At 40.1% G+C, this 22,824-nt stretch overlaps 1 protein-coding gene across 5 annotated transcripts in view; it reads left to right on the top strand.

Moving 5' to 3' along the window:
• MTO1 (mitochondrial tRNA translation optimization 1) overlaps nucleotides 1-22,824 on the top strand; it is a 399,278-nt gene that overhangs the window by 55,179 nt on the left and 321,275 nt on the right. For all 5 annotated transcript variants that reach the window (XM_044069382.1, XM_044069381.1, XM_044069378.1 and 2 more), the window contains exon 4: nucleotides 22,529-22,646. In XM_044069382.1, the coding sequence (XP_043925317.1) occupies nucleotides 22,529-22,646 (118 nt within the window). The remainder of the gene's footprint in view (nucleotides 1-22,528; nucleotides 22,647-22,824) is intronic.

Below are 22,824 nucleotides of genomic sequence, written 5' to 3'. Positions count from 1 at the left end.
GGTGCAGGCTCTTATTTTGAGTCAGTTGTATCATCTTTTTCACAGAAACAGAGTTTCTTTGAGAACTAATAATTCTTTTATGCCTAAAGTGGTATCTGAGATTACCAGGGCCTTGGCTTTATTTATGGCTTTTTGAAAAGGGTTGGATTCTAGAAGTGTTCGGGAAGTGGCAACTTGGTCATCTGTACATATGTTTACTAGGCATTAGATTGCCTCTTTAGGTCCAGATCAGGCTTTGCTAGGACCATTCCTCAGGGGGTCCTGGACCCTTTCTCCTTCTACCTCCCATATGTAGTAAGCTAGGGTAAACTATCCGCATAGCTAAGACTCCTGCAGCAGTGATCAATATGATGACCATAATACACTTGTGTAAGTAAACTTACCATAACAGCAGATGTTTGGATGATCGCTGCTGCAGTAGTTGCTCTCTCCCTCCATCCCCTTGTTTTTTTTTTTTTTTTTTTTTTGGTGTGTTGTTTATACCAGCGTTTGAATGCTTAGTTTTTTGTTGTTCCTAGCATTCTCCTTTCAGGGCTCCACCTCCCTGTCTCTGTTGGCATGAAAACTCTGAAGGGCTTGGTACCCAAACCGGTGTAGTCAGCTGAGCTCAGGCTGACTGACAATTTGAGCATGTGGAATGTGCCCTGAAGCTTTGGAATTTGTTCGTCTGTTATATCCCTGGCAGGATATAACCCACATAACTAAGGATACTGCAGCAGTGATTATTTGAACATCTACTGTTATGGTAAGTTTATTTGCACAACTTTCATAAATCATGCATTTTGTCCAGATGCTCCCATATTTTGATTTTGGTGCTCTACAGTTGTACCCATTCTTGATCTGTAAGCTTCCCTTTCCTGTGCAACACTATTTTTTTTTCTAAACCTTCTACGTTAGTGTCACTTTTCTCCTACATCTCTTTCTTCCTTAATTCCTCTATACATTTTTCAAATCCATCTTCATTTTATCTCAAGCCCTAGACAGTCACTCAGAAATTATTTCTGCCTGTTGCCCTATAAACACTTGATATTTTTGTATCATCCACTCCTTAAAATTTTCACTTTTTTTTTTATACATATGTGGGGAAACCCCAAACCATTCTTTTATTTTAATTTCTTTCATTTTATATAAACTCTTATTGGTGCATGGTCAGATATCATTGTTGGATGGGACTCAGTACCTTCAATCCAATGCACATGCTCCTTTGATGAAGTTTCTGTCCAACCTAGCCCAGTTACTGGATCTTTGAGAATGTTATGTATTTTCCTTTGAACTGCTACTCCTGAAATAACATCCACTATACCAAATATTTTCATATAATACTTTAAAAATTGATCTTCTGTTGGGCCCCTTGACACAGCTTCCATGTTACAAAGTAAATTCTAGTTACCAACTGTAAATAAAATGCCCTATTGGAAACTGTTTAGCCCATTTAAGCTCATAAGTCCAATGTTGGGGGAATATAGATGCACACCAAGGTAAATCTTTTTCCTTGTCGGTATCGCCTCAATGTCACAAATATGCCATTGTCCCCCCACCCCTTCTTCTACTACAGTTGGAACACCTCTTTCTATCATTGTAATACCCCTTTTCTTTGTCCATGATACTGTGTTAAACTTCTGCATCGAAGTCCTGTTTTTATCAAGCTGGGTTCATTTCTGTTCAAAAGTGTCTTCTGTAACATGACAATTTGCACCCTGCGTTTCTTAGTATAGTTCAACACTCTTTGCTGTTTTTCTCTGCTTGTAAGGCCATTTACACTCCATGTAAAATTGACAAAGCAACATTTCTGTTTTAAATCTGTAATCACTGATACCAGATGTCACTTCTGGTGTATATACTACTGGTGTATATACTACTGTACTAACAACATATGATTAATTTGTAACACTCGATTAACATGAGTTTTACTTAGATGCAGTGTCACACACCTGTTTGATCTAATTTCTGATCTTTCCAGACATTTCAGTTCACTGTACCAATCCTCAAGTCCCTTTAACAAAATAAAACAGATATATACATTTGAAATATCCAAAACCCATAAAGCTCACTTTTTTCTTGATGGCAACCTACACTGACACCTGCCCTAGAAATAAAGGTATGTATGCTAAAACATACGCTGCTAGAGCTTTGATACAGACATAGTTACTTCTTCATCTGTAGTGCATTTTCCCTTCCCACGTGTTGAAAAACATTCTGTTTATATTCAGTTGACCTTTAAGAATAGTTTTGTGACTTTATATCTAGTAGATTCCAAAGCCAATGCTGTTGAGGACATTTAATATTCAGTTTCAATATTCTTCCCATGTATTCAAGTTGCCTTGTTTTTTATAGTTCATTCAAAACGTGCCTCTGTTGCCTTTCCAAGATCAGGTGACATCTCATTAACAAAGCCACTGAGTGGGTCACTAGAGTGCAGGCTTTTAGCATCTCTTGGTGTCTTCCTCATCCCAAATGCATTAATTCTTCCTTATTCTGAAGGCATCAGATGTTCTTCTTGTTTCACTGTTGCTGTCATTACATTTGGGTTATCTGCTTGCAGGTGGCCCTCAGTTGGCCTGATTAACAAAGTATTGGGTCCTGTGTCGGTTGCTGTCCCTTCTTCCATGATGTCAGATCGTCAGGGATATAAAACATGCAGCCAACGCCATTACATCAGTCTTTCTTGCCGTGTGGTGCCCGAAGCAGAAGCAGTTTGCAAGTGCCGGTCGGCCGACTCATGAAATTTTTGTTTTCGAGTTTCAGAATCAAAGTCTTGAAATAAAGCTAAGTACCCTGTTGGGGAAACTTTTTCTTGCTCCTTACCGATGTCAGTAAAAGTTAATAATTGCATTACTTGTGGAAAGCAAATAGCTCATAAATATTTTCATTCGTACTGTATTCCTTGTCTAGGCCCTGACCACGAAGTACCTTGCTGTCGGTTTTGTGCTTTATTTAATCAGCGCACTATCCGTCGTCGATATATTTTCGCCTCTAAATATTTCGGTTCTCTGTTTAATTATCCAGAAATGTCATCGGTTAGCCATCCGACTACCGGAATTCCGAAAAAACACAAAGATAAAGACAGAGACAGGCCACCAAGGTCCAAAACTGCCAACGGCGCTTCTCCTAAGCCAGTCACCAGTTCACTGGTATTCTTCTGATTTGTAGGCCTCTACTGAGACCCATTCGGAGTCTGGTATGCCGCCAGATGCTTCAACTATGGAACCCGCAGATGTCTCTACCTTGGATGGGTCCAGAGCCGCTGTGCAGGCACCGGCTTCTGAGGGTGTATTCAGGCCTATGAGCTTGCATATTAAACTGACACTTCCTTCTTCACTTAGGCCTAAATCTCGAACCATACCTAAAAAAAACAACGCCCAGGCCACATGCTCAGGCCTCTATGCCTAAAAAATAAAATGATAAGAATGGCTGAAGATTTAATAACTCTAATCCGGGGTAGCCAACCCCCCCTTTCTAAGAGGCCTAGGACTGAAGTTGTTTATGAATCTTCTGACCAGGATTCTGTTTTTTCTGATTCTTCTGATGATCTGGATTTGCCCTTATCTACTTATGAGGATTCTGATGCAGAGGACTCCATTCCCTCTGCTTCCCCTCCAGAGGATTTTTTTTTTTTTTGGGGAAACCTTGCATACTCTGAGGGAGCATTTCCACTGGGAAAGCCAGGATTTTTCTGATTCAAAAAAGAAGCTTAGGGATTTCTTACTCCTACCTCAGCATAGGCCTTTAGCTATTCCTCCTGTACTAGACATTGTTGAGGATGTTTTTTCAGAATCTAGTTTGACCCCTGATTCCTTGCCTCTTGCTCCCAGAAAACCTGACAGATACTACAGGGTCCCTGAGTCACACAAGTTGCTTTTTAAAAATCCTATTGTGGATCCAGAGACTATTTCCCAGGGGCCCAAGGGCATTAAGGCTTCTACTGCTAAAAATCCTACCCCTTCTGATAGAGACTCCAGGGCGCTGGATAGATGGGGTAAGAAGATTTACACTTCTGCAACCTTGGCCATTAGAGCTTTAAGTTGCCAGTTTCATATGTTAACATATCAGCAACATGTTATTGGATTGCTTAAACAGAAAATGATGATGATTCCTGACTGTGTGGAAAATAAAGAATTACAGTATTTAATGCATTCTGCTGAGCAAGTTGGAAAACATAATTTGTAATGTGGTTTTGGTTCATTAGAGGCCTCTTGCAGGGCTGCTGTTACTGGGTCTGTGTCCAGAAGGCATGCTTGGCCAAAGGAGCAATCCTTGCCTGATCATGTTAAAGCTAAATTGTTGGATGCTCCCTTAAATCAGGACCGCCTGTTTAGCAACAAGGCTGAGAAAGTTCTTAAAAAGATGGAAGATAAAGCTAAATCTATGCAAACTGTTAAAGATTTGTTACAAGTTCAGCCTCCTAGATTTAGTAGGCACTGGCCCTCTAAGAATTGGTCCTTTCCAGCCCCTTCCAAGTCTTCTCAAGCCAAACCCAGACACAGCAAAAGCCCCAGGTTTCAGTCCCAGGGGACACACAGGACTAAGCAGTGGGCGGCCTCCACTTCCAAATCTGGGAGTAATAAAACTCCCCCTATGGTAAACTGTCTCAATGACTTCCGTTTAAAATTTCCAAGCACTTGTCAACTGACTGCCCCTTTGGGGGGAAAGATTGCTCTTCAGGCTAAGAACTGGGAACTAATTACCTAGGACAAATGGGTTTTAAATATAGTGTCCCAGAGTTACAGATTTCACTTCCACACATTGCCAACACCAGGCGGGTAGCTGGACCTACCCCCAAATCAGTGGGCAGAGGCCCAAAAACAAGTACTTTCTCTCTCAAGCATGGGGGCTATTCAACTGGTACTGGAAGAGGAAAAGGGAAAAGGTTTCTACTCGAGACTTTTCCTGGTACCCAGAAAAGACAATTCATGGCATCCTATCCTGGACCTGTCTACTCTAAACACCTTTTTGGAAATTCCAAAATTCAAGATGCTGACTCTTCACCAATTACTTCCTATGCTAGGCAAAGATGCCTGGTTGGCAACACTAGATTTAAAAGAAGCATACCTGCACATCCCAATCAGGGAATCTTGCAGAAGATACCTACGCTTCAAAGCAGGCTACACGCACTATCAGTTCTCTACACTGTCCTTTGGCTTATCTACTGCACCCAGGGTATTCACAAAGTGCCTAGCTCCAGTTATTGTATTTTGCAGGCAAAGAAATATTCAAATATACCCATACCTGGACGATTGCCTAATTCAGGCAGAAAGCCAGGACATACTTTTGAATCATCTGGCCTTTGTACAAAGGGTTCTAACTTGTCTGGGGTACACCATAAACGAAACGAAATCACACTTGGTACCTTATATTCCTGGGAGCAAGCTTGAATACAACTTCCCAGATGGCTTACCTCACGCCAGAGAAACAAATTCATTTGACAACCTACTTCAAACAAGGGACCACAAAAACCCTGCTATCTGCAAGACAAATACTGCAAGCCTTGGGGTTCATGGCCTCCTGCATTCTTCTAATTCCATATGCAAGACTGCATATGAGGAAACTACAGTGGTATCTAAAAAGCCTATGGTGTCAACATTCTCAGGATCTAGAAGCAATGATTCCTATCATACCTTGCCTATGCCTAGAATTCCTTTGGTGGGCAGAGGCCTGCCACCAAAACAAGGGACTACCTTTCACACCACCCCTTGCCACCCAAACCCTAACAACAGATGCAACAGACTATGCATGGGGGGGCTCACCTGGCAGGGAAGTGCATTCAGGGCAAATGGAACCCAAGTCAAATGCACCTGCATATCAATCAAAAAGAAATGTTAGCTGTACAGAATGTTGTGACAGCCTTCAAGGACCACATTCTTCCAGGACAACATATGGTAAAGACGGACAACACCACTGTTATATGTGGTACATAAACTAGCAGGGAGGTACACATTCTTACCCCGTATGCAGACTAGCCATGGCATTGTGGAACACAGCCTTGAGCTACCAAGTGCACCTACAATCTCAATTCCTGCCAGGAAAATTTAAATACACTGGCAGATGGACTAAGCAGAAACCTCATGGACCCACACGAGTGGAAACTGGAACCAAGGATTTTCAACATGTTGACAAGCAAATGGGAGAGCCCAGATATAGACCTGTTTGCCTCTCCCCAGAACTACCAATTGGACACATTTTGCACAAGGACTCCCCACAAGCAATCCTGGAAAGTGGATGCTCTGTCCTTCAGCTGGAAAAACCTATCAGTCTATGCCTTCCCCCCTATGCCTCTGCTTTCCAAAGTACTACTAAAAATCAAACAGGACAAACCAAGGAAGATTTTGATTGCTCCAGACTGGCCATGCCAGCAGTGGTACCCCCTCCTGCGCAGTGTGTCATGATTATCCCCATGGCACCTGCCTCAGACTCTTTACCTGTTGTCTCAGCAGGTGAACCATTTTCTGCACCCTCAGCTTCTAACACTGAACCTTGCAGCGTGGCTAATTACATAATCTCTCCTCTACCATCCCTCAGTAAACCTGTGATGGATATCATTTTAGAGGCAAGGAGGCCTAGTACTAGAAAATCTTATGCTGAAAAATGGAAAAGATTCTTTGCCTGGAACCAATTTCAAGGGATGAGTACAACAGCACCCAATTTACCTCAGATTTTACAATGATATATATATATATATATATATATATATATATATATACATGTTTATAGATATATAGTGTGTGTGTATTATGTATGTATGTGTGTGTGTATGTGTGTATATGTATATATATATATATATATATATATATATATATATATATGGGTCCATATCAGTTCATCGAAATTTCAATTCACCTGTCATTTCGTCTAAACTTCATTACATCGACAAGCATTTGCCCCCGTCCCCAATGTTGTGCGACCCTGGAGTTGATATATATAGTTAGGGGGGGTGTGGGGGGCACAACCCCCCACATTGGGGGGTGTGGGGGGCGAAGCCCCCCACCTAAAATGCTTGTAGATGTAATGAAGTTTAGACGAAATGACAGTTAGGTGAATTGAAATTTCGACGAACTGATAGGGACCCATATATATATATATATATATATATATATATATATATATATATATATATATATATATATGTATTGCATTTCACAACAATGTTAAAAAGATTCAAAACGTGTGTGTGTGTGTGTGTGTGTGTGTGTGTGTGTGTGTGTGTGTGTGTGTGTGTGTGTGTGTGTAAAACTATTTAATTTATTCATCCCCATCCATTTTAGACATTTTAAAATAAACCCCACATAGTAAAGTTAATACTGTGAATTCCTCCACTGTTTATCAAGGTCACTTTATTGCTAGTCCTCTGCAAAGTCCTTGCCGTCTATCAACATCTGGTTTAGGTCCAAGCTTCTCCTAACTCTTCTGTTCTACTTCTGGGCTTCTCTGTCACTCAAGCAAGTTGTTTCACTGGCACATTCACTCTTGGACTCCTTTTACTTGTTCTCTAGGATCCAAAAACAAAGTCTTCACTTTATTGCCTGCAGATCTGTTATATATCCTTTTTTTAAATTTTCCCCAAAGACATATCTGCACCTGTACATGTTTTTGTACCATCTGGAAAAAGTGAACTAAAAGAAGCAATTTCAGACTCATCCCAGCCTTATGACAACTTTAGATGGCTAGAATAAGCTTGCTCCTCTTTTGTCTAATGTAACATGAGTAGACCTTTTCCACATATACCTCGGCATCACCAGTGATCAGTACTTTTGATTTTTGCCATATTTTTTCAGAAGCATATTTTTCTGTTGGTTTGACTGCATTTAAACAATATGGGCCTCTGCTTCTATCTTGATCTTAAATTTGGGTGCATATATGAAAAGACTCTCATTTAATTAACAGACTTTCCTGTGGAACACCAATCCACTTATTTATTTATGCATTCATAAAGTTAATAGTGTCCAATCCCCCTAACTTTTCTGGTATTGGAAAAAACATATTTTTTCTGTTCATTTTCTATCTTCTAAATCTACCATTTTCTGAAACATTTTTTCATTTAATACCCCAAGCTCTGTCTTTCCTTCCTTTATTTGTATTTCTGACTTTTTCAAACTTAGCAGTTTGCCTGTTTTAATACTTATGTTTTTCATTTGTTCTAGCATAGTTTTTGTAAAGTCCCACTTATTTTCAACACATCTGAGAGAATCTGATATATTCCTATCTTCTTTTCTATTGGAAGCCATCTGCTGGATTGATGCTGCACACAGGTTTGCTTCCTGCTGCTCATTCATGAAATTCTTTTTCTAGTAGATTTTTTTTCTTGGATTTTTTTGACATTCAAACATTGCATCTACAAACCAGTTGCTGGATTCTTCCCAAATTAGTAAATTTTTACTGGCATTTTATTGTCTTTCAGACTTCTCAGTCATCAGCTGTCATGGTGCTTTCTTTATTATTTTGTGTTCTCTGTTTTTTTTTTTACCTGCAGTGTTGTTCTCTTCTGCTGTGATTTTATAAATTATTGGGCCATAGTTTGTGTATTACTCTAGGTTTTCCACACACCATTGACAATCGCCCCTAAGTCTGGTGTAAAGCATCTTTCATTACCAGACAGACCTCTCATCTCTCTGGATACACGTGTGTATCTTTATTTTGTCATTTATCTTTCTTCCAACATTCCAGCCTTCTTAATACTCCGTCTACTCCTTATGGTATTCAGAAGATTCCTATACTGCACTTTCATTATTTCTTGCTGAAATTTATAATCTAGAAATACAATATTCTGTTGATGCATACTTAGTGCAAACTCTGGTTGTGAAGACTTACCCGAAAATATTTCTCAAAATCACTTGCCTGTGTGTCCTTGAAGAAGGCAGCCTGTCTCCATTGGAAGCAACATTATTTCTAAAGATGGGGCTCATCAAGGAGAACTTTGATTAGTTTAGCCTCAGACCATAGAACTGTCCTTTCTGCCATTTTCTGCCCTGGGAGTTGGAATGAATTTCTAAGGAATGACAGAGGGTATATAATATGATTGCATAAGGATTTGTAACAAATTACTCACTCGGTGAGTAGAGGGGCTAAAAACGAATATCCATGCCTAATATAGAAAGCAAAGGAAAACAATTTTTCCATCTTGCAAGAAGCAGTAACCTTGTTGATTTGTATACTAGATGATACTGCTTACAACTTCAAAGGCTTCTCTTTATCCATTGTCGTATGACATTCAAGTCGACAACACCCACAAGTACAGACCCACAAAGTTTAACAACCAGTAAAAAATGTAGTAGTAAAGAATAACAATAAACTAAATATCTGCTTTTCAAAAAGAGTTTTAATTTTATGATGTCATTTAAACTAGGTTTGCAAACTGCTCTGAACTTCAGTTGTAATAACATTTCAGACTTTTCTAACTTCAAATATAAATCCCTGCCCTTGCCATCTAGTAAAACATGTTATAACATACACACAACTTAGATTTTGTGTTTTAAATTCTTATATTCTCTGACACTGTTTTGACAAGGCACTTTTGTCATCTTTGTGTTTGATCGAACGTGTTCCATAATCTTCAGTTTTACCTTCCTGGTAGTCCTGTGTGTATATAGAAAGCAGCACATTCTGAACACTTTGTTTGACAAACAGATTCTTTATTCCATGTAAATCTTTCAGGTCCACCTGTTATCTCTAAGTTTACTTATGTGTCTAGAACTAGAATAGCCCCCTCATGCTACTTTCTTTCTTTGTTGGTTTGAATCACATTAATTCATAGTTCATCACAAAGGCATTTTAAGCTCTTATTTCTAAATACTGGTTGGACACCAGCACTTTTAGAGGACTAATTAACTAAAATACATTACAGCATTTATTAATGATGTTCCTGCACATTTAGATGATTAACTAAAATACATTACACCCGCAGTGGTGGTGCTGCGGTAGCGTTGTCACCTCACAGTAAGACGCTGCCCGGTTCGATTCTCAGTTAGAGCGTCTTCTGCATGGAGACATGCGTGGATGGGCGTACCTTCGTTGAAGGTTGTGCGTCAGGGCTGGTAACTCGGCATGTAAAAATCAACTACCAATCATTAGCGGACTGGAGTTCCGCTGTGGCGACCCCTAACCGGGAAAAGCCGAAAGACACAGCAACAACATTACAGCATTTATTAATGATGTTTTTAACTAAGTAAGAATTCAGAAATGTTTCAGCAGAGGGCTGGGATAGCTATGAGCATTTTCACGGTGCCAAATGTTTGTAAATTTAGTACTAGAACGTTGCGAACAAGTTGTCATACACATTTGTTATCTTGTGTGGGCTGTTATGGCTGTCTATTGACAACATATTTATATCTTGGCTAGGAGCTTTTTAAATTTTGTAGAGTTACATTTTACCATTGAGTTTTTGAAATGTTGCATAAGATGTGATTTACGATCTACTGAGACTTTGGATGTTGTAGTATAAGTAAAAAGGAAGAAGATAATCAACTTTACACAAAGTTGTGCTATGGCGATCCTTCCTTTATATGAATTATAGCTTTTAAAGGCATAGTTAGCTACAGTTTCAAATTTGACCACAGAAGATATGTTTTTTGAAGAAATTGACAATCATTTGACATCATTCGAGAGGTTATCCTGAGCCAGTGAAGAAGTTTATAGTGTAAGTATTGAGAGATTGGGTAGATTTAAGCCGTTTTCTAACTCATATGAATTGGATGTGTAGTGATGAAACAAAAAGGTCCACTGATCTGTATAGTTTATACTACTAATTATTAATTAGTTAAGAACATTAAGAAACACCGAAATGTAGTTTTACATAATGAGTTATCTGTCTAAATCTTTCACTGATATTTAGAAATAAAAAGCATTAAGTGTTTAAAACATTATTTTGGGAACTGTGAAGAAGGGCACCTTTACTTGTGGGAGCTGTTCAGTTTGTAGATATATAACTAACAGGCCCTGTGAAGTAAATCCAGAGACAGATCATTTAATAGGTGCTTCTAGAAGATTTATACAGGATAGGATGAATTTAAAATGTAGGATGAATTTAAAATGTTTTTTTTTTTTTTTTAATAAAAACCTTTATCATATAAGTATTTTTAGTTTTAATTTTAAGTAGTGATTTTGTCAGGTACTGCAGATGTTCATCATGTTACCCTGCTGCAGTCATTACACTTGGGTTATCCTGTCATCAGGCGGTCACGCAGTCGGCCGGAATTCCAAAGTCTTGGTCTGGCGTCGGTTGCTGTCGCCTCTTCCCTGACGTCAGAGCGCCAGGGGTATATATAATGCAACCAACGCCATTTTCTTCAGTCTTTCTTGCCGCGCGGTGCCCGAAGCAGAAGCAGTTCGCAAGTGCCGGTCGGCCGACTCCTGAGATTTTCGAATTCGAATTTCAGACCGAAGTCTTCTATAAAGCTAAGTACCCGTTGAAACTTTTCTTGCCTCAGACCGATGTCAGAAAAAGTTAACAATTGTATTTCTTGTGGGAAGCAAATACCTCATAAGGATTTTCATTCTTATTGCATACCTTGCCTAGGCCCAGACCACGACGTCACTTCTTGTCGGTTTTGTGCTAGGTTTAATAAGTGTACTATTAAAAGACGCTTTGATTTCGCACGACACTACTTCGGTAGGAAATTTAACTACACCATGCCGTCGGAGCAACCGACTACCGGCGTGCACAAAAAACGCAGGGATAAGGACAGGCAGCCTAGGCCTAAGCCAGATTCCGAGGCCTCGGCTGATCCGGTCTCTGGTTCTCTGGTCCTCAGTGAGGCTCCAACGCAGCCCCTAACTACCGCAGATCTGGAACCCGAGACCGCTACGGAAATTTTAACGGAATGTACCAGGCCGACGCAGCCTTTAACTTCAGGCCCTTCCGACGACTTTGCTTCAAAAGACGTCTGTGCTACAGAAAAGCCATCGGTTTCTGAAGGCGTTTTCAGACCGACGACTCTCACCATTAAAACATTTTCTAAGTCGAAGACTCCTAAATCTAAAAGGACTGCACTTCAGTCTCCTGTTCAAGGCCCTATGCCTAAGAAACAGATGCTCAAAATGGCTGAAGATTTTTAATCAGGAGTTCACAGCCCCTTCCTGACAAAAGGCCTAGACAAGAGGAAGATTTTGCTTCCTCTGAGCAAATGTCCATTTCTTCAGACTCCTCTGAGGACCAAGACTGTTCCTTCTCTCCTTATGAAGATTCTGATGCTGAGGACTCTATTCCCTCAGCCTTTCCTCCTGAAGACTACTCCTTTGGGGAAACTTTGCACACTGAGGGAACATTTTCACTGGGAAGGTCAAGACTACTCTGATTCAAAGAAAAGGCTCAGAGAGTTTCTTTTACTCCCCCGACACAGACCACTTGCCATCCCACCAGTTTTGGACATTGTGGATGATGTCTATTTAGAATCCAGTTTCAACCCAGACTCTATACCTCCTGCTCCGGCTAAGCCTGACAGATACTACAGAGTGCCTGATTCCCACAAATTTCTTTACAAAAGCCCAGTAGCTGACCCAGAGACTATCTCCCAGGGTCCCAAGGGGGCTAAGGCTTCTATGGCTAAAAACCCAGTACCTTCTGAGAGGGATTCCACAGCACTAGACAGGTGGGGGAAAAAGGTTTACACCTCAGCCACACTAGCTATGAGGGCACTGAATTGTCAATTACATATGCTTAAGTATCAGCAATTTCTAATCTCTCAGTTAAAGCAAAGAATAACCACTCTCCCTCAACAATCTGAATTGAAAGAAGTACAGAATCTGTTGCACGCCACTGAGCAGGTGGGCAAACATACCTTACAATGTGGGTTTGATTCTTTGGAGGCCTCCTGCAGAGCAGCTGTCACTGGGTCTGTTATACGTAGGCATGCTTGGTTAAAGGAACAAACTCTGCCTGATTATGTTAAAGTAAAACTACTAGATGCTCCCTTACAGCAGGATGTTCTTTTTGGAGTTAAAGCAGAAGAAGTTTTAAAGAAAATGGAAGATAAGGCAAAATCTATGCAGACAGTCAAAGATTTTCTACAAGTACAACCCCCTCGCTTCAGCAGAAACTGGCCAACAAAAAATTGGTCCTTTCCAGCCACTGACAGACCGCAGAGGGGTAAATACAGACGCCCAAGGGGCAGAGGACAACCACAAGCCCAGTATAAACCTCGCCAATGGGGCACTACAACACAGAAGGGAGGAGAAGACATGTCTCAATCCACCAGAAGGCAAACTCGATGACTTGCACCTCATCTGGCCAAGCAATACTCTCTTGGCAGCCCCCTTGGGGGGAAAACTCGCACTTTTTGCAGACAACTGGCACATAGTCACAAAGGACAAATGGGTCCTAGACATAATTTTACGAGGATACAGATTCCACTTTCACACCTTGCCAATGAAAAGAGGAATGCCAAACCTGCCACAAAATCAATGGGCAGAGGCACAAAAACAAATTACAGCTCTCATGGACATGAGAGCCATTCAACTGGTACCTACTCGAAAGCAAGGCCAAGGATTTTACTCAAGACTCTTTCTAGTGCCCAGAAAGGACAATGCCTGGAGACCAATTCTGGACCTTTCAATTCTAAACACTTACAAGTACCCAAATTCAAGATGCTAACACTACAGCAGCTACTTCCCATTTTGGGCAAGGAAGCATGCCTAGTAACGTTGGACCTCAAGGAGGCATACCTGCATGTCCCTATCAGACATAGTTGCAGAAGATACCTCCGTTTCATTGCAGGTTCAACCCATTACCAATTCTCTGCACTGCCCTTTGGCTTATCTACTGCGCCCAGAGTTTTCACAAAATGCCTGGCACCAGTAATTGCATACTGCAGACAGAGGAATTCAAATATATCCATACCTGGACGACTGCCTCATCCAAGCAGAAAGCAAAGACATTCTCTTACATCATCTGGCCTTTGTAAAGCATCTACTAAACTGCCTAGGGTACACAGTAAACGAAAAGAAGTCAAAACTAGTACCCTCACAAAAAATGACATTCCTGGGTGCCAGCTTGAATACAACGGCCCAGAAGGCTTATCTTACGCCAGACAAGCAACTACAACTGACTCAGTATTTCAAGACAATGGCAACAAAGACCCAATTAACTGCAAGAAAAAGTCTGCAGGCTTTGGGCTTCATGGCATCTTGCATACTAATAATACCATTTGCAAAGCTGCATTTTTTCTTTCACATTACTTTGTCAATTTGTTACTCACGCTATGTATTATCATGTGTGTATTGCAAGTAATTACTTATTTGATTATTAATTTTATCTTGTAATCTCTATTTCCTCTTATATGTGTTTTACATGTACTAATTCAATTTTGTATACAATCTACTAACTCAATTTTGTATATAATCTTTTCATCTTTGTTTTCATCCTTTTATCCTTCTATCCTTTTATGTTTTTTGTTTAAACTTGTAATAACCATTGGAGCTTTTCTCCCCGAGCCTCCACTGAAAATGGACATACATCCAGCTGGACTAGCCCAGTCAACAAATGTAAAATAAAATAAATAAAATAAATATGAGGAAATTACAGTGGTACCTAAAAAGCGTATGGTCTCAACACAGCCACAGCTTGGACACAATGATATCTCTCATTCCCTGCCTACAACAGGAATTTCTATAGTGGTCACAGGCATGTCACCTCAATAAGGGTCAGCCTTTCACCTTGCCCCCAGCCAGGCAGACTATCACAACAGATGCTTCAGACTACGCCTGGGGGGCACACATGGCAGGACAATGCATTCAAGGCCTATGGACTGCAGATCAAAGAAATCTGCACATAAATCAAAAAGAGATGCTAGCTGTACAGAAAGCTCTGACAGCCTTCAAGGATCTATTACATCCAGGACAACTTGCAATAAAGACGGACAACACCACAGCCAGCACTGGTACCAGCTATTGAAAAATATGGCCCACAGCCCACCATGGATATTGCCTCAAATACCCCATTTGCTCACACAACAAAACAAACAGATTCGTCACAGCCAGATCAAAACTTTAAATCTGGCTGCATGGCAAATCAACTAAACATCCAACCAGCTCCTCTTTCACAAGCAGTTCTGGATGTTATTCTGGAAGCCAGGAGGCCAAGCACCAGGAAGGCTTATTCGGACAAATGGAAAAGGTTTTGTGCCTGGAACCAAGCTAAAGGCCAAGACACAATTCAGCCTCACATGCCTCACATTCTACAGTATTTAGCTGAAAAGTTGCACAAAGGACTTTCCTTTTCCTCAATTAAAATTCATGCTTCAGCTATTTCAGCTCACTACAACACGGATCCACCTTTATTTTCACATCCTCTTCTAAGGCAGTTCCTCAGAGGGGCAAAAAACATTAGACCACCCAGGAGAGCTCCTACACCAACATCGACCTCAACTTTGTTCTGGAAAAACTAACGCTACCTCCCTTTGAACCAGCTTTCTCTGCAGATCTTCAGTTCCTATCATGGAAGACTGCCCTGCTCCTAGCAATAACTTCGGCTAGGAGAGTCTCAGAGCTACAGGCACTAATGGCAGTGGAACCTTTCCTCATTTTTCATCAAGACAGAGTTTCTCTACGAACTAATCCTTCCTTTATGCCTAAGGTGGTTTCCAGTGTAGCTTTAAATCAAACCATCCACTTACCCACCTTCTTCCCCAATCCACAGAACAAAGGTGAGAGACTCCTGCATTCCTTGGACATTCACAGGCAGCTTCTTTACTACTTGGACAAAACTAAGGCTTTCAGAAAAACTGACCAGCTCTTTGTATCCTATGCTACAGCTTCTCAAGGGAAGGCTATATCTAAGCAAACCATTTCTAAATGGATAGGTCATTGCATACGTTTCTGCTATACCCATCATGGGAAACCAGTTCCTGCCACTATTAGATCCCACTCTACCAGGGCAACAACTACCTCTACAGCCTTTCTCAGGGGGGTTCCAACCAAGGAAATTTTAGAAGCTGCAACTTGGAGTTCAGTACACACCTTTACCAAACACTATCACTTACCTCTTTACTTAAGTCCAGGGCGGGCTTCGCCACTGCAGTTCTCCAGGGCCTTATTGCCTCTACTAACCCTCTATGATACCTCCCCCCTACCTTAGCTTTGGGATTCTACCCAAGTATGATGACTGCAGCAGGGTAACACGATGAACATAGTACAGTTTTGTACCTACCATAAATGTAGATGTTCGAGTGTTCACCCTGCTGCAGTCCAAGTTACCCTCCCTCCATCCCCTCTGATCTACTGGCAACATCTCTTCTATGCCTTACTGATGTATTTGCTTATAGCTGAAGGGATTTTGTGTTTGTGCAGTGTTCACTCCATTTGGTACTAATTCTGACCACCTTTTTGGGGGCACCTGACATCTGGGGCAAGAAAAACTGAAGAAAAAGGCGTCGGTTGCATTATATATACCCCTGGCGCTCTGACGTCAGGGAAGAGGTGACAGCAACTGACGCCAGACCAAGACTTTGGAATTCCGTCCGACTGCGGGACCGCCTGACGACAGGATAACCCAAGTGTGATGACTGCAACAGGGTGAACACTCGAACATCTACATTTATGGTAGGTACAAAACTGTACTTTATGTGATTACTTGTGAATCTCATGATTGTTAACAAAAGTGCCTACATACTTTAACTTATTTTATTAGCTCATTAAAACCTAGTGACATCTCCAGACATTTCTCTAGGTTCAGTCTAGTAATGCCTCTAGTTGTCCATTATTAACTTTTCATATTTACATTAATAATTCCAAAACCATTGTACAGGGTAATAGAAAATTTACTCCAGAACTGGCCCCTGTACTACTAATGGACAGAGGTAGCTCCTAAATGCTTTTACCCCATGCACGTATCCCCCAAATTATCTATCATATTATTCCATTTATTCTCACCAGGGATAATATATAATTAACAACCGTGACCCGCGGTAGTGGTGCTGCGGTAGCGTTGGCGCCTCACAGCAAGACGTTGTCCCGTTCGATTCTCAGCTAGAGCGTCTTCTGTGTGGAGGCATGCGTGAATGAGCGTGCCTTCGTTGAAGGTTGTGTGTCAGGGCTGGTAACTCAGCACGTAAAAATCCACTACCAAACATTAGCGGACCGGAGTTCCGCTGTGGCGACCCCTAACCAGAATAAGCCAAAAGACACAACAAAGGATTAGTAAGGCCAATGTAACATGAAATGGGATAGGTTAATTCATACACCAAAAGGGAAATTGGCTCAGCTTGGTTGAAAATTACCCTTATGGGCAGCTAGCCTAATATTTACGTATGAACGTTCTTTTTGAAGTACCGCAAGCCCTACTATCAGATGAGGGTTGTAGAGATTTAGGTTTTGAAACATACTGATGTTATTGTTAAAGCTACTATTGGAAGCACTTACACTGAAATATGCCAGGTTCAATTTGTGAACTTAGTTTTCAGGCTGGTTATGGCACCAGTGACTTTCACCTGACAGCACATGCAGAAGATCAGCCTTTACTAGCAGCCTTGCTTCTTCATGAGATAGTTAGACAAGTTAACTGTCTAAACCCCTCTGTAAAACAGTACTTGTATTCAGCAGCTTTTCCCAAAGCCAGTTCCTTCACTACCACTGACTGAGTTTTGCAGCCGCCTCCATCCAAGATCTCTGTCTATTTACTTGTTTCTGAAAACCATCTGTTGGCCGATTGGTTCTGTGGGATGTAGGCTGAGATTGATTATCCCTTTGGCCTTATTTCAGGAACTTATGAAAGTTCCTTTGTTACTCTGTTAATCTCTGTGAACCTACTGATTGGCTGAACCACTGGTACATCTAAAATAAAATCTGAGTTTCCTGCATTCGTGCCTAATTCTTGTACACCTCCCAGTACAAATTGGGGTACTTCACTATATGCATATGTATATACTTTGCTGTATAATCATTTTGGTTGTGCTAAAATTTATTTGGTTTACATTATCCCCAAATCTCATTCTCATTAATAATTTTATCTTGAATTGTTTCAGGTTTGGCATTGGCATTTGTTGCTGATGTTCCACTACTTAAGCTAAGATATGGAGCTTTAATAGAATTTGGAAGTTGATTAATCTCGTCTTTATTATAGTCAGTCAGTGTATTCATGCAAGCAGCCTTGGTTGTATAGTTCAACTGCTTCCATTCATTTGAAACGCTTTCCGAATAGTTGGTGCCCATTGGCAGCTTCAGTATTCTCAGCTTTAATACAGTTTTCAAAGCAGATAGTAAGTATCCATTTGTAAGTCCCTTAAATTTAACATATTTTCTAAAGCTAAAAAGTCATCACTGCTGGATGCAGAAGCAGGTGAACAAGGATTCAGTGACAGCACCAAGCATTCTACAAGTACATAGTGTAGTGACTATTTCTGTTGATGAGTAATTGGAGAGGATGGGATGCCAATATATCTGGCCCTGTCGCTGAGTAGCTAGCTGGGTGGGAATGGGAAAAGTGTTGTAGGTGATCAGCTGAGTGGCAAAAGTGGTACTTGAGGATTGTGGCTAAGAAAAGCAAGTTCCCCTTAAGTCATTTAGTAGCTTGTTCTTGTTAGGGTTTTCATTACAAATGCAGTGCAGTGAACAGAATGAGCTTGTTTGCTGTCGGCACCAAGGTAGTAGGAGTATCAAGAGATGGTATCAGACCACAAAACAGAAAGAATGCTCCATAAGGTAGCTAGTAGGATTCTTTAGTAAGAAGTTCAAAATGACAGATTTTGGAGGAAATGATTCTAATGGGACTACTGGTGGCTCCAGACTGCTACAGTGAAGGAGGAATTTAGGAGGTATTGTCACATTCAGAGCAAAGCACCCTAAGCAGTGTTGTGCTAAGGGGGATCCTGTTTTTCTCTATACCAAGTACTGCTACTTCATCTGCGTAGGCGCCTACTCTTTAGTTTAGGTGTAATGTGCACCCTGTCATTCAACCCATGCCCATAGTTGCTTCTGAGCCTGATTATCCATTTGGCTTCCAGTTCAGTAGTATTTCTAATATCATCACATCTGTCACTCTCAAAAACTCTACCAATAGCTATAAATAAAAATGTGCTTGTCAAATCTGTCTCCAAGACATGTTGAGAAAGGGCACTATTTTGGCTGCCCTTACTAATATGGTAAACATGTTCTTTTATGCGATCCTGCAGGGCTCTATCTGTTTTCCCAACATAAAATTTAGCACACACTGTGCAAGAAACTAAATAAATTGTGTTCTGAACTACAGGTTGCATGTATGTTAAATATATATGCATTATTTTGATCAGGATGTAAAAACAGGTTGGTAGTATTTATATACTTGCAAGCAGCACATTTGCAGTACTTTGTACAGAGAAAAACAGGATCCCCCTTAGCACAACACTGCTTAGGGTGCTTTGCTCTGAATGTGACAATACCTCCTAAATTCCTCCTTCACTGTAGCAGTCTGGAGCCACCAGTAGTCCCATTAGAATCCTTTCCTCCAAAATCTGTCATTTTGCACTTCTTATCTACTCTCAGTTCTGTGAGGTTTACGGTACAAAGGCTGTTCTTAAGGGATATCATCTTTTTATATAAAAACCTTGGTTTGGTATCTAAAATTCCCCTAAGACTTTCATCAGTCATTAGAATGTTCCAGAGTCTCTGAGTAACTCTCTGATACCTAACATTATCACTTGCATAAAACGTGGATATTGTCAATGTCATATCCTTACCAGAATCTTGTGGCACTACTGCCACATTTAGCTTAGTTGTTTGGATGGAAAAAATAGGGTTTAGCATTAGTATCTCTCACTTTCCTTAAAACTTCAATATTTTCAGCTATTTTTGTTCTGATAGCCTCTCTCTGTGAATGCTTTTCTCTAATTATTAGTGTGATGTTGGTAATCACTTTCAAGTGCACTTAACCTGGACATCCTAAATGCTTGACTGCAGATTACATTCTTAAAAATGTGTGTTGGGTGCATACTTCTTCTATGAAGAAGATGGTTATGATAGCACGGTTTTCTGAACACATTTGTATAAATACCATCACCATTCTTTCCTATGTTCACATCTAGAAAATATATACTTGTACTAGATGTTTCTGAAGAAAACTGTAAATATGTTGTACTACTATTAATGTAGTCCATAAAGTCATGGAACTGTTCAGTGGACCCACTCCACAAATTAAATAAATCATCCACAAATCTGCAATAAAATGAAATAAACTCCTAATATGCACCATTGATTACAAATTCCTTTTCCCAGGTCACCATGACAGCACTGGCTTAGCTGTTGGCACAAGATGTGCCCATAGCTACGCCATGCTTCTGCCAATAAAATTTATTGTAAAAAAATACATTATTCACTAATACCGTGTCTAATAGCACTAAATTTAATTCAATATTAGTTTCATCAAAATCAGAAAAGGCATTCAGAAACTTTTTCACACAAATTATACCCATGTCATTAGGAATTACAGTAGAGAGAAGATGCATCCATTGTAACTAGCAAAAATGTGCTTTGTGAGTTGCAGCTGTACTCATATAAGTCTTCTAAAAACTGCTTAGTATCTCTTAACATGTGGATAGTGTTAAGAATAGGTCTCAACTGTTTTTCAAGAAAAATAGATATTGGTTCAGTGCACCAGTTGTGACCTGCGATTATGGGTCTAAAAGGGGGGTGAATAGGGTCTTTATGCAGCTTTGGAAGGCCATTGAAGACGGGAATAAGGTGGTGTGCACCAAAAAAATAATCATGCAAACTTTTATCTATGATACCAGATTTAAACAGCCTGTTTAACACATCATAGACACTCTGAATCATGTTGTCTACTCTTCTCTCATTAACTTTCTCAAAAAATGTTTGATCAGCCAACATATTTAACATATCTGCTGTGTATCGAATGCTGTCGAAAATTACAATTGGACCCCCTTTATCAGCAGGTCTCACAATGACGTTAACATTATTTTCAAGATCTTTCAGTGCTGAATATTCAGTTTTCGACAAATTATACTTGTTCTTATTCTTCTGCCCAACATCAATTTTATGAAATTCTTCTATACATAATTTCTGAAATGCATTTAATATTGGATTAAGCAGAGGCACATAAGTGCTTGGTTTCTTAAAACACATCTCACTATTAAGTTTACCATCATTTTCTTTAAATAACGGTTTCAGCATTAAATTGCGTGTGAATGTCTAAATTTAAAATTACCTCAGTAAGGTCTGTGTTCTGCGTTGGAATAAATGATAGACCTCTGTTCAACAATGAAATTTCAGCGTCAGTTAAAACATGTGAAGACAAGTTCCAAACTAAAGATTCTTGTTCAAGCCCCATGCTTTCTTCAATGTAGGTGTTTCTGTTGCTTCGCTTTCTGTTTTCCTCTTGAAGTGGTTCCTGCTTGTGGAACGTTGTTTTGTCTCTACTTTTGTGCAGTCCTTGATAGGAAGGAGAAAATTTAACTGCTGTTGTAAAAAATGAGAGGGCATAGAACATGAGTTGCTCAAATTAAAGTCAGTTTCTGTCTTTTCTTGAGCTCTATGAACCTTTGTTCTTGCTTGCAGTGTCTTCCTTCTGGCACCAAGTTCCCTCTGTAACTGGTGATATTAGAAATACTACTGAACAAATGGAAGCCAAATGGATAATCAGGCTCAGAAGTGACTATGGGCATGGGTTGAATGACAGGGTGCCCATTAAACCTAAACTAAAGAGTAGGCGCCTACGCAGATGAGGTAGCAGTACTTAGTATAGAGCATTTGTGCAGTATTGTTTTAAAAGGAGTTTCTACTCTTATTAAATATATTCTTTTTATTCATTTTATATGTTTTTTAGTTAGTGTGCATAATGCTATATATTGTTAGGACTGTGTCCCTTTTAGAGTCAAGTGAAATGCATCATATGATTTGCTTATTAGAGTATTTAATGCAGTCCTTTTTTATTCTTGTTTGTATCTGATGAAGCAGTATAACCTGTGAAAGCGCTCATACCTTTGTGAATAAAGAGGTTTGAAGAACTGGAGCAGTCTGCCGTTTTTGGGTTCACTTGTGTACTTGGTATAATTTATAGTGTTGGGCTTGGGTGTGATTTGAGTTGCACAGTTGGCTGCTGATTGTAGGGTTAAAATATCTGGTTTAATATATTTTTGTGCAGCAAAATTTTGCAAGCACTCCTCAACATCTACAGGAAATTTGCTAGGACTGTGTAGATATTGTATCTGTGTTACTTATATTTATAGGTGCCCACCATGTACTTGTATGTATGACTGTAATATACATTTTGGAATCTCCCCTTCTAATAGAAACAGATGCATAAATTCTACAGCTTCTTGAAATGTACTGCCATGTTGTGGAATGAAAGGTGAGACAAAGACCATTGGCAGACTTTGCGGGATCTTCAGGTGATGAGGTGACATATGGGGCACTGCAGCATGCTTAATGGAGCAAACAGTTTTACTGGCTCTCTTTATTTTTTATGGTCCTTAGTAGCTTATGCCCCTCCCACCTCACCCAAACAAATGCATCTCTCTTCCTTTGTCCTTCCTTTATATGTGTTGTATTTATTGTACTAGGAGCTTACAAGATTTCAGAAAGACATTATATGGATTCTTGTGCCATGTTTCTGCAGGAGGAAGTTCTCAGCAGTCCTAACTTAACAGTACAGGAAGCTGCTGTGGAAGATCTGGTGATTGGTGAATCAGATCCTCAGCGTCAGGGGTCATGTCGAGTTTGTGGTGTCATCCTAGGTAAGCACTTACTTTTGCTTGCATATAGGAAGGGAAATATATGTTTTCTATAATTATATGCATCACAGCTGAATGTTTGCTTTGTTCCTGTGGATTAACAGAATTTATGTTATAGCATTGTTAATGCCATTGATGTTAATATGAGATTTTACTTCAGAAACCTCTTGTTCAGTTGACT

The sequence above is a fragment of the Protopterus annectens genome, chromosome 4.part0 (genome assembly GCF_019279795.1).
Source record: "Protopterus annectens isolate FY-2018-M chromosome 4.part0, PAN1.0, whole genome shotgun sequence".
Lineage (NCBI taxonomy): Eukaryota > Metazoa > Chordata > Ceratodontiformes > Protopteridae > Protopterus > Protopterus annectens.
Note: the sequence above shows the minus strand (reverse complement) of the source record. Positions and strands in the feature narration are given on the sequence as shown.